Raw genomic sequence first — 12,051 nt, 5'->3', positions numbered from 1 at the left:
GATAAGGTGCATTTGATACTTCTGCATTGTGGCAAAGCCAGTGGCACCAAATCACTGTCTAGTTCAGTGTTCTCAAACCTAGCTTTAAATTTGAATTTTTGTAGCGTTGCTTTCTTTCTCATCCCAAGTTTACTAACCTCCTTCCAACTTGGAAAACATCCTAGAAATTAAATCAACTCCGGGACATAATCCTGGGAACTGCATACATTGTTGTGAAAAAGTTTGGTTTGTAACTTAAGAAAATGATTTTTTTCCTCTTTGAAAAATAGGAAGAAATCATCCCAAATAGGAACGTCCCTAGTGATGAGGCCACCGGCTTCAGCTGGTGAAAAATGGAGCTCTTCTAGTTTGCACTGGCTGAGACCCTCCCCCCACAGGCTTTCAGTTTGACTGGTTTTGTTTTCAGTGTGTATTGATATAATTTATTGAAATTATGGTGTAGTCTTGACAGCCTTCAGTGATTTCCTCCCCCTAGTATTTCCCCCCCCCCCCAACCATGCAAATAGTCTGTTGTCTTCAGTGAATTGTTTAAACAACCATGGAAGCGTTTACTGTTTATCCTTTGGTTATTTATAGTAGTAAATAATATTTAATCCTTCCTTTTCCCCTCTCTCCCCCTACCCCATATCACGTTAGTTTAATGTCTAAATGTTGCTTTGATTAACAGTGTCTCTTATGGCTGACTGGTCTCACATTCATTGTGCTTTCATTGCCAGTCCCGCAGTGTCGATAAGCAGCACGCTGTAATCAACTATGACAAGGAGAAAGATGAGCACTGGGTGAAGGATCTCGGGAGCTTAAATGGCGTAAGTAGCAAACCTCCTGGCTTGGCTGATGGAGGCGAACATGCGGCATGCTGAGTCTGCAAGTGCTCGTGCACTTACTTAATTCTACTGTTAGACCCTTTTGGGTTGCTGCAACTGTTGGCACAAGTTAAGCTAAACATACATCATTATTTGCAAGGCCTGAGATGGAGGTCATGTAGCATCTCATCTTAGAAGAGGAAAGCTTTGGTGAATATTGTATTTCTTTCTCCCTTTCTTCTGGTGTCCTTGCAGAATGCTTCAGGGCTCACAAAATCATAGAGCCTCTTGCAAAAGAGGAGGAAATAAATTCAGTCTAATTTTGGAGATGTTAACATTAAACTGGTGAAGATTCTGGAGCAGCTGTTCAGCATGAGCCACAGTGACCTTTTGGCAATTCAGTTGTCAGTGCATGGAGTGATTTATGGGATGATGAGACATTTAATTTCTTTGGGGAGAAATTATTTAAAACAACCTCTTTTTTTTATAATAAAAATTGCTCTTTTACCTGCCTTGAGCCTGGTTTGTGTGATGACGGAGGGATAATGTGAGCCCAGAACAGGGAGCTGAGCCTGCCTGAATCTTAACCCTTGCTCTGGTCCTGATTCACGCAGTGGTGTTAGGCAGCTCGGTGAGGGCTTTGTCTGCCCACCTGAATTCTGTGATTCTTAAATAAACCGTTGTAGTTAAAAATGTCCTAATGTCATAGCATGCCTCTTTTTTGGCTGTTTCTTCATACCAGCAGAGCTATTCCTCTGCTGGAGCAGGTCTAAGCTAGATTCAAGTAATTGTCTTCCCAGTAGGGGTTTTACTGCAATCATTGTTTTGCGCTTAGAAACAGAAGCCCTCCACCATCACGACCACAAAACCACAAGACAAACCCAGAAACTTGTCCAAAAACAGTGGCTAAAGCAGACCTCAACTGTTCCGCCTCTTCTGGCATCTGAAAACAGCAAGAATGAGTGTTAATCCTTCTCAGCTCTAACAGCTGAAGGCACAGAGCCCTGCTGAAATGGGAATATTTCCAGTAACTGGTCTGGGCTCTAGCTGGATCCCTGGTTCAAAACCTGTGGTATTGAACTCATGGTGGCCAAATAGCAGCTGAAAATTCTGCTTGCAAGAGAGGGAAGGCTTGTACCACTAATTGTTTTCTATCTTCACGTGCTAAAGCATATGAATTTACAACATTTTAATAATAGACTTGTGCTCAGAGGGGCAGTGGAGTAAAAGGAGTTATAGCAGTGCCTGTCTTCTGCAGTTGATCAAACACACTTCTGTTGGAGAAGACTCTTGTGGCCAAACTGAATTTATTTTGCATGAAAGAAACATAGGTCCTTATTTGAAAATTTTCATGAAAACTTATTTTTCCCCCCAAAAACTAAAGAAATCACTTTTGAGGACCTTGATTTTAATTCCATTTTCAGAATTTGCTTTTATTTTGTATTTACTTTATGGCTTGTCAACAATGCATTACATGGCTTTGCTGGATAATGTGGTTCATATTAATTGTCGAAATGTTTTGTATTGTTTTTATTATAATGCTCAGCTGATTCTGCAGTCTCTATTAAGGGTCTTTTGGTTTTGAAGGTAGCATTTCTGTCTGCAATAGGCAGTTTCCTTGTGTTATTTTATCTGAAGTAACTATGGATGAATAGGTAACAACATAAAAATGGGTTTTCTTGCAGACTTTGTTTTGCAGAAAATTCAGCAAATAATTATTCCTATTCCAGATCTGACTGTTGTGGGATTTTCAAATACGAAAAAAATTCATGCAAATTGGAATTTCATGCCTTTTAACCAGCTTCACTGCTTTTATTCTGAAATTACAGGCGTGTTCCCCAGCTCTTCTGTAAATTGCCAGGAAGCTGGGGGCTGTTGTCTGCTGAGGTTCTAGTTTCCTGCTCTAGCATTTATTTTTCTCCTGTGGTTAATACTTGGTCTTATCATGCATGTTTGGCTTGGCTGAGGTGAGAAGGCAGAAGGAGAAGACTGTGCCTCAGTGGTGAGAGCATGTAAATTCATTTTCTAGCATAAGTTTGATTCATCAGAGCGTAGCTGCATTTGTATTGAGGCTACAAAGACCCAGCAGCGGGTTCCTGGTCTGTGAGGCTGGGTGAATCCCACCTTGCGAGGTAGCGTAACTCCAGGTGTCTGTGACTGCCCCAAGAGCAACTGAGTGCCTAGTCCCCATCAGCACATTAGTGCTTCTTCAACTGAGTGCCTGATCTATTTTTATTTGGCCTGGGTTATTACAAAAGTACACGGGTTTATTTGTGAAAGATGTCCACGAGTGCTTGATTTGTTCCTCTGTTGTTCTGCAAGAACTGTTCCTTAGGGGATCCCCTTGCAAAGCAGGCATCTGAGACATCCAAGACATTTGTTCACAGCTATGAAGTACATTTCCTGCACATTTATAAGGATGACTTAGTTTCTTTGGGCCTCAATCAACTGCCTGGAGCATAGGAAAAATGAGTATGCGAATCTTTTGCGTGAGGGGCCTGTTGTACTGATATATGGTCTCTTGGACAACATGGCCTCAGACATCATGGTGATGCCACTGCAAATGCTTGTTTTCCTGTGCATTTTCATTTCCCCCTTCCTCTGTGATAGGCTTTGCTTGTTAAGTTATCAGGCCTTGGGGCTGACACCAGTCTTATTTGATGTCCAGCGGAAAGCTGATTCCCAGCTCAGTAATTAGAGTATGAGTTGCACCATTTGCTGCTCTTGCTGGTTGTGAAGGGTGGAGGAGAACTGAGAGCATCTGAAGTTCCTAACTTCAGGCACCTCATTTATGTGTTCAAGTCAGGGACTAAAATTTCATTTGCAGTTGGTGGAAAGGTAAATCTCCCTAGAGGTCCCTTCAGAGCACCTTGCTTTGAAGCATAATTGGGGTGCTCTAACTTGCCCATGGGAGCTACTTGCCGGTGTTTAGTTTTCTAGGGAACTTAGCTCCTCACCTGGCTGATTTTGTGCCAGTGCACCCTGAATGTGTGCAGTGCCGTTGGCAGATGGGCAGGGGTGCCCTCCAGGAGCCCCATCCATCTGAGGTACATCACCTTGATACCCTCAGTCAAAAACCATTCCTGTGCTTCTTTCCTGCAGACATTCGTCAATGACGTGAGGATTCCTGACCAGAAGTACATCACCCTAAAACTGAATGATGTCATCCGCTTCGGCTATGATATCCTTCTCATCTGAAGAGGGAGCGGGACGTGGTCTTTGATTCGGTTTTGTGCTGTTTGCTGCATGGAGAGTTAACAGTGCTAGTTGTAACTAATGAGTAAGGGTGGTTTTTTTGCCTCCTGGAGCCTTTGGATGGTTCGTAAGCTTTTGTTTCTCCACCATGGACCTGATTCAGAGTATATTAGTCATGATGCCTGCTACCTTCATTGGACTTTGAATCAGGCCCTGCATTGGCAGTAGTGTCTGTGGAGGTAGTGACTGTGGAGGTGCCTCTTCAGTCTTTTTCTAAGGAAGGGTTGCATTTTTTCTTTTTATTTGGGTGGCAATTGTAGCTGGTACCAGCTGGGGGGCAAAGATATTTCATATGCTTTTGTGTGAACTAACAGCTTCCTATTTTTTTTCATCCAACTTGTGTGATTTTTGTTAATCATTTCACCCAAATGCTTGCTTTCAGAAAATTTGCAGGTCTTCAGCCTTAAACATTTAGCTTGGGGGCTTGTGGTCAGACCCTTGATTCTGTATTGATTGAAGTTTGCCCGTGCAAATTGCTTCTGCCACAAAATGCAAGAGTAAATCTCTCTTTAGCAATAGCAAATTTCACCTCTATCGAGGGGAGGCTAGGCTGCAGTTGCTGCTTTGTTTACAGAGTCACAAATCCTGCTAGTGTCTGCTAAAATGCCTTTGCCTTCATCCTTTTCCTTTTTATCCTGATGTGACTGTATGACTGGCTATAAGCATAGATGTTGGAATGCCTTTCTGAGCCTGCAGAGCAACAGTGGTAAGTAGAGGCTCCTACTGCTGCCTTTTCATGTAATCTAATCCTTTTTTTCACTTTTTTCCAGTTGCTTCTATCTGCCAAACTTTACCCACTCAGGCTGAATTTACAAGCAGCAAGTGTCTTGTCCAGGTTTCTTTTTCCTTTTGTGGGGAAATTTTGGTTAAAACAGTCCAGACATTTCTAAGAATAGAGGCAGAGATTAAGTTTTACCATTGCAGGGGGGGAGGAAGTGTTTGGTTGGAAAACTCTTGTGCATCCTTGACCCCAAGGCCACATTCTTCTGCCTTTTATTGTTCCCATGATCATCAGTTTGTGCTTGGCCATGCTGTAGCCCTTGAAATAATCCAAACCTTGCTGGAGCCCAGAGAGCTGAAGCAGTGAGGAGAGGCTGAGCCTCCCTGGTCTTCGAGGGATCTGGAACCTGAGCTCTAAGCAGTGACAGTGCAGGAACACTTGCTGTTGCAACAGGGATGCTTAAACTGATGTATGTGCGATCCTGGATCTACTGGAAAAGAGGATTTTCTAGGCCTTGTGCAAGATCATACTTTTGGTCTTGATCTTGCTCTGTCTCTTGCCATTTTAGAAATAACAAATCCTTGCTTCACAGTGGTATTTCTTTTTTTTTAAAAGGGAGGTAATTGCTGAATTTTTTTTTTTTTAAAGACAGATTATTTGCCTTCAGATCTGTATTTGAACAGGGGCAGCTGATGAGGGTTCAGGCATACGTGGGGGGAGAAAATACTGAGTAGCCCCTTACTGAGTGCTGCCCAATAAAAAAACACTCTTTTTATCTGGGATCATGTCATTAAAGGTGGCGTCTCAGTGCACACATGATGAAGCCTGTTACAGTCCCATAGGCAACCTCAGTTCTAGCTTTTCTTGACTTTGCAACTTTGCAAATGTTTTTTTGATGTAGTTCGTCATGTGTCTTCTGGTCTCTAGATGTGTGGGGAAACTCATAGAAGATTTGATGTGAACTCCAGTCTAGCGAAGGCATAAGCCAGGGCCTAGAGCGTGGGTAGGTTTTAATGGCTGCGATACAGGTTTAAACTTTTTATAGAAAGTAATTCTGAGCACTAAGCAGCTGAGTTGAATTGTTTAGTCCTGCAGCCCTTACATGGATATTCATGTGAAATGAATGATTGCATTTATGAATTGTAGAATTTATTGCCCTCAACAGGAAAACTTTAAAGGATGTAGGTTTTAGAGTCATCTTTTTACTTCAGCATAGTTGCTTTGGCAGTTACAATCTCTTCCTCTCCTTTGCTGCTTCAGTGCCACTGTCTTCAGCAGTGCTTTCTGTGCATACTGTGTGCAGCTTGGTGTGGATGGCAGCATCTCCTGAGGTCTCCGAGTCAGCTGTGTGCTGTTGCGTAAGAGCATTTGTCTCTTTTCCATTTACAGTTTCACTTACAGGCTGTGTGGAGTTTCCCTGCTCTGCCAGCATCACTCGGTTTATTTTTAGTCTAACATTTTCCATCTTTCCTTTTTCCTCCCCTTTGCTCTTTGCTGTGCTGATTGGGTTGTTCATGGTGACATTGCCAGATGCTTCCTTTTTTTTTTTTTTCCCTTTTCCCCCGCAGTATTGCTGAGGATTATTGCCTAGGCTCAACCATGTTGAATGCCTCCCTTCCTAAGAGGTCACAGCAGCTCATGACCTGATTTACTTTTCATCTAGGAAACTGCAGTGGCTGAAAGGCCCTGTCAGGGCAAGAGAGTGCCATAGTCCCAGGCATCCTTGCAGGGAGCTGAACTCTACTGTTCCCTTGTCCAGAGCATGTGAGATTGCCCCATCTTGGCCAGGATACCATGGGGAGAGACTGGTCTGCCTGGAGCTGCCGGCTGGGTGGAGAGGAGTGGGGTGTGAGCTGAGTCAGGGCACTGGTTGCTCCCCTGGGTCCTGCATGGAGCTGCTAATGCTCCGCCAAGCTTCTCCTGCCCTGCTCCCATTGTCCGCTGCCCTTCAGTTGGCATGGGTCTGGCCAGCAGACGTGATTGCACTCTCTCTTGCAAAACATGCACGACAAAGACCATGGTGGAATACAGCGCAGGCAACTTTTAGCACCCTGTGTATTCTAAGCTTCTCTGGTTTTTATGATCTTGTTTTCTTTCTGTGACTAAACGCTAGATTTCTCTGTCTATCCAATTCCTTTGCCATTTCCTTAATGAGTTCTGTACATTCGAACATGTATGTCCTGGAACAAATTCAACACAAAGTCCCAGAAGAAGCATTAAAGGTAAGGGTGTCTGGGTGCAGGTGCATTTTTTAAAAAAAATTTTAAGTGTTTTAGTAATGGTCAAGCAGACTGAAATACTAAAATACTCTTGACGGCAGTGAAATGTTCCACAATGTGAGGCTCTCCTTCGATTGGGACTTAATAAAACCTTCCTTTGAGGAGAGATACATTTCCCAGTTATCTCAGCTCTGATCTCTCTTATCCCTGTGCTAACATGTAGATGAAGTTATTTATGATTTCATGACTGCCAACAGAAAAGGTTACTAAAGCTGTAACGTATTAAAGAACAGTCACGTTAGCTTGTGGGTGAAGCACAGCAGAACTTGTTCCGTCCGAGAAGTGGAGCGCAGATGCCTTTTTCTGAGCATGGTGACTTAGGCCAGCTCCATCACACTTCTTCCAGCAGGCTAAAGTTTGCTTAATTTATTCTTTATTTATATCTCTCTTAATTATATCGCATTTTTGCCTTCAAGCTCTGATGTTTTACTTACTGAGCAGTCCTCCTATGAGTGAGGTGTTTTTTAAACACAGAGTTCAGTAGCAGGTACGAAATATTCAAGCATTCTCTTATCTAAGGCAGAAAAGCAACCCCCTTCTAGGTAAGAAAGCTGTCATGTTCAGCTGAGGGAGTGCGCTATCAGTGCCAAGCATCACCTCTTGGCTAGCAGATACTGTCGTCTTAGCCCTGGTTCCATGTTTAGGACTTAGAGAGGATCGGAAATGTAACAGCTAGAATTGGGCAAATGATTCATTGAATTTACTTGGGTAATCTGGATGGGTACACCCTTTTATTAATTTACTTGTAGTAAACCCACTTTTAAATAGCTCATTTGCTATGTTAATGTGGAGTCTGTTTTAAGGCAGAATCACTTTCCTAGCTGGAGAGAGAGTTTGGAGAGAAATAATTAAAATATAGTTTAATTGCCTTTGCTGAAAAACTGAGATAATGCAGATGAATGCCCTGAAAGAATTTATAATGTTGCTTTAAGAACAAAGGGGATTTCAGGATTTGAATCCTGAATGGAAAATGGCCTGAGTTCTGATTCTACTCGGTTTATTCTTTAAAGGATTTCCTAATTAGCTGTTTTTGCAGAGCTAAGTCACAGTGACCTTCTCATGGACTAGAATTGTCACTTAATGTCTTCCAAATGGGGTACTTGAAAGCCTCTCAGTTGGCATTTCTGCTGTTCTGTAGCCTCTACGCAGGTGTGCTTTCTTTTTGTTGCAGAACATAGCCGCAGTATTTGCCTTTGAGTGATCTGCTTGCCGGGAAGGGTGGTTTATCTTTTCCATGGGCTAGCACACAGATTGTGCGGGCACCCTGCAACTGTTCCTTGTGTCTCTGCAGCATGAGAAGTACACCAGCCAACTTCAGATGAATTACAAAGGCACGGCAATGAAGAGGGCGGAGCAGCCCATGGAGCACGGTGTCTATACTGAGTCCCCGCAAACAAAGCTGGAGAAAGGAGAGAGGAAAGCAATTACAGGTACTTGCTTGGGAACCAGTTAATCAGGATTCAGAACAAAGTGCAGCTTGAGCCCTGCACTGGGTCACGATTCTGACAATGCAGTGTTATGGGTTGCATCTAGGAGCAGTTCCAGAAGGGTCATCTTTCTAAACCTCTGAGTATTCCAGACTGTCAGTTTTTGGAGATTCAGCCTCCAAAAAAAATCAGCTGGTGTGATGGCTCACACATGCCTTGTCACTGTGTGTGTGCTGGAGAACCTGTGGGCTGAGCAGGTTTGGTAAGTTCTTTGGCACCTGTCTGGTCTATTTTTAATTTCCTAATCGCGAGCTGGTGTTTGAACAGAGACGGTGACTCAGAGTAGAAAATGTATGCCTGCTGTGGCGTGATGCTGGCAGGCAGGCAGGCAAAGCAGCAACAAGCCATTTCTTTCAAAAAGCCCTGTATGGTCTTAAATGGCTGTATCTCCTAACATGCCAATATGTGGGATTGAAACTGACTGCCAGACTGGGAGACATTTGCTTCAGGTTCGCTGTTCCCGAGCTGCAAACCTTTTCCATTTGAAAAATTCCTTCTGTTTTCCATTTCTTTACCCACTGCTGCCTTCCTTTAAAGACCCTTTGTCAAACTTGCTTCGTCCCTGTTCCCCATCATGGTAGGCCAAAACCTCCCCAGCAGTTTTGTCTCAGCCATCTCACCCAACTTCCTACCTCCTGTACATACTGCCCTGGCAGGTCTCTCCCCAGTTCTGCTCAGATATCAGTTGGTGGCCTTCTAGAGCTTGATGATGCACGGGAGGAACAAATATGGTTTTAAAGCATCCCAGTGACGGATGACTGCCAGTGGTGGTCTTGTGGCACCAGGATGGCAGAGCAATTGGAAAGCTTTAGGGTTAGCAGAGAGACTGCCCTCTGTGTCTGTTGGAGGAAGAAGCAGGGAGGTGAATGGAGGAAGGAGGAAGAGGATGGCCAAGTAAGAGTGAGACAGCATCTTGGGTGAGGTGACCTAGAGATAGATACAGCAGCTTTCTAGAAAAGTGTACAACTTTGGGTAAATCCATTAAGGCTTCATGATAACTAATTGGAGTGGGTTGGCTGACCTTAATCTCCCATGTATTGTCTTTATGAAAATCCCTCTAAGCTGACATAGTGTACTAAAACAGCATAATTTTTCTCCCTGGTCTCCTTGTTGCCTCCAGCTGTGCATGGAAGCACATGCGCATGCACCCGTGTGCCCAACTCCCATTTTCTGCACCGCAAAAACCTTTCTTTGTGTTGCTTTAGCTGTGTCTTTGTGTCGCCCTCCCCCATGGATGTGGCGTTTGCGATTTTGCCTCACAAGCGTGCAGTTAAAGGGATGAAGTTGGTGGTGATTAACCATGACGCTGTGGAGGGTGAGAAGAGGTGAACCTCACTGGGGGGAGAGCTCTCCAGCTGCCTTTCAAGGGGCATGGGGTTCTTGAAAAGCATTGCCAGTAACTGGGCCAGTTTGCCAGTAATTGGAACCAGTTTGCATTTGCTGCTGCCTGGTTGCATGAACATTCTCATTTTTATTCTTGCCACCTTCCAAAATACACACTGGTTGGTTTTAACCTACATAGCCTAAGTGGTTGATATTTGGAACATCTTCAAAGTCAGGATGTTGAGTGACTCTTCAGCAAGGTGACCCATTTCTCTAGCGTGTGGTTTGCAGACCTACATTACGTTTCTGTCATCGTTAGTGGGCACAGACCATAGGTCTAAGGCAAAAAGGGCTGTGAGAACTTACTGGGGGCCAGTGCTGATGTATGTCACATGCAGTGCGACTGACGGACAGATACGAAAGAAATCGGTGAAGTGCTGCTAACCGCACTGAAAGATGGAATAATTCAGGACTTTCTGTTGGAGGTATTTTGCTGGATTGGACTGAAGCCTGTGGAAGCAAGGGAGGGAGTCGGAGTGTTAAATCAGCGCCTCACTCTCCAAAAAGCATCTCTGTCACATGAGCAGAATGATCAGTGGGTCCCTTCATCTGCAATGTGACTAATTCACCTTGTCTTCAGCTGCACACATGCACAGTTTCTCCTTGGTTGCTCGAAGGAGTGGCAACAATTTAAAATGATTAGTGGAAAGAAGAATGTAGTATTCTTACGGGGAGTGGGCTTGCTTAGTGGCAGCAGAAAGAGGCTTTGGGGAAAGAGCTGTTTTGCTAAGCCTGTAGGTATTTAGGAATTTGCATTGACTAATTAAAGCAAGGTCTGGTGTGACAAAAGCCTTTAGAAGGATCGCTTCCCAGGGCCCGGTGGAAAAGAGGCAGAGGGAATGCAAGCTTTCAGGGAAAAGGTTTAACAAAACAATGTGAACAATTAGAGCCGCTTAGAAATGGGAGGAGGTGAGGGGCTGAGGATAAAGAGATCCAGCGGAGTGAATGGGAAACAGCTCAGCCATTTAGTCTTTATGCTGTTGAACTTGCAGCTTTTGGGTGTATGTTGCCTGTAAGCAGAAAATCATCAGTCTTTGTGAAATGTTTGAGGCAAGGAGCTTGGTAAACCCTGTGGGTTGGATATATGGATATGAATAAGAAAAGTGCCCACAGTTCAGCTAGTTAATGCTAAAAATAGCCATCGGCTCTCATGTTTAAAGTCTTAAGTGATCAGGGGGCCAGGTACAGCCTTGAATTGAGCAGATTTTAAGACTATCACAATCCCCATCTGTTGCTACCTGGGTTGAGATACTGGATGAGATAAGCTATTTTGGTCTTCTGTTCTCAATGTGTAGTTAATCCTCAGGCTGATCTTAATTTATTATTTTTTTTTAAAGCCCTCACAGGCTGATGGCACTAGATATAATGCCGAATCTGATGACTAACCTCTGAGTAACTGCTGCAGGTGTGAGTTTCCAGGGGTGGAGGCTGCCCACGGCATCCAGCTGAAATGGGCATCACCGACTGCAGCAGCAGGACTTGAGCTTCTTCCAGGATCTGTGAAATAGGCTTGCTTGCCGGCTTAGCGTCGGTGTCATTAGGGAGTCCTCTCAACAGAGTAGCCGACTTGAAAGTCTTGTTGGTGTCCGGGGCTGAGGTCAGCAGGCAGTGTTGGATGGAGGCAGTGGGAATTGTGCCCAGTTGTGAAGTGGTTTCCATGGTCTTTGGCTGCTTTCCCCATGAGATCATGGTAATAGCTATTTAGACGCACAGCTCTACCCTAGCCTTTAATTTAGAGGAGTGGTGGTGGTGTATCTGCTTTTCGTCTGAGCTGGGGTGGTGGTACCTGCAGCATGTTAAAGGTTTGACCATGTAATTGATACAAATAAATTTGTGATTATCAGCCTGATTTGAAAGCCTCTGGGATCTGTGTATGTTCACAGCAGGTACAAAAGACCAGAGTTTAGGTTTGCCATGCACTTGTGAAATAAGTACTGCAGCAAAGAGTCAGAGAATTGCTTTATGGTTATTCCTACTAGGTCTGAATTCTCTATTTTGGAGAGAGGTTAAAAACCAGAGATGTAAGGAATTAATTTTAAAATGTTATAGCTACATCATCTCTCCCCCCCCCCCCCCCCCCCCCCCCCCCCCCCGCCCCGCCCCACGCCCCCCCGCCCCCCCGC

General features: G+C 44.2%; 1 protein-coding gene across 1 annotated transcript in view; it reads left to right on the top strand.

The window, feature by feature from the left end:
- Window positions 1–12,051, top strand: part of CEP170B (centrosomal protein 170B) — a 59,207-nt gene that overhangs the window by 11,860 nt on the left and 35,296 nt on the right. Inside the window, exons 2-5 of the mRNA XM_009327581.1 lie at window positions 717–806; window positions 3,906–3,984; window positions 6,943–7,001; window positions 8,350–8,488. Coding sequence (XP_009325856.1) covers window positions 717–806; window positions 3,906–3,984; window positions 6,943–7,001; window positions 8,350–8,488 — 367 coding nt within the window. The remainder of the gene's footprint in view (window positions 1–716; window positions 807–3,905; window positions 3,985–6,942; window positions 7,002–8,349; window positions 8,489–12,051) is intronic.

Source organism: Pygoscelis adeliae, unplaced genomic scaffold (assembly GCF_000699105.1).
Source record: "Pygoscelis adeliae isolate BGI_AS28 unplaced genomic scaffold, ASM69910v1 Scaffold130, whole genome shotgun sequence".
Lineage (NCBI taxonomy): Eukaryota > Metazoa > Chordata > Aves > Sphenisciformes > Spheniscidae > Pygoscelis > Pygoscelis adeliae.
Note: the sequence above shows the minus strand (reverse complement) of the source record. Positions and strands in the feature narration are given on the sequence as shown.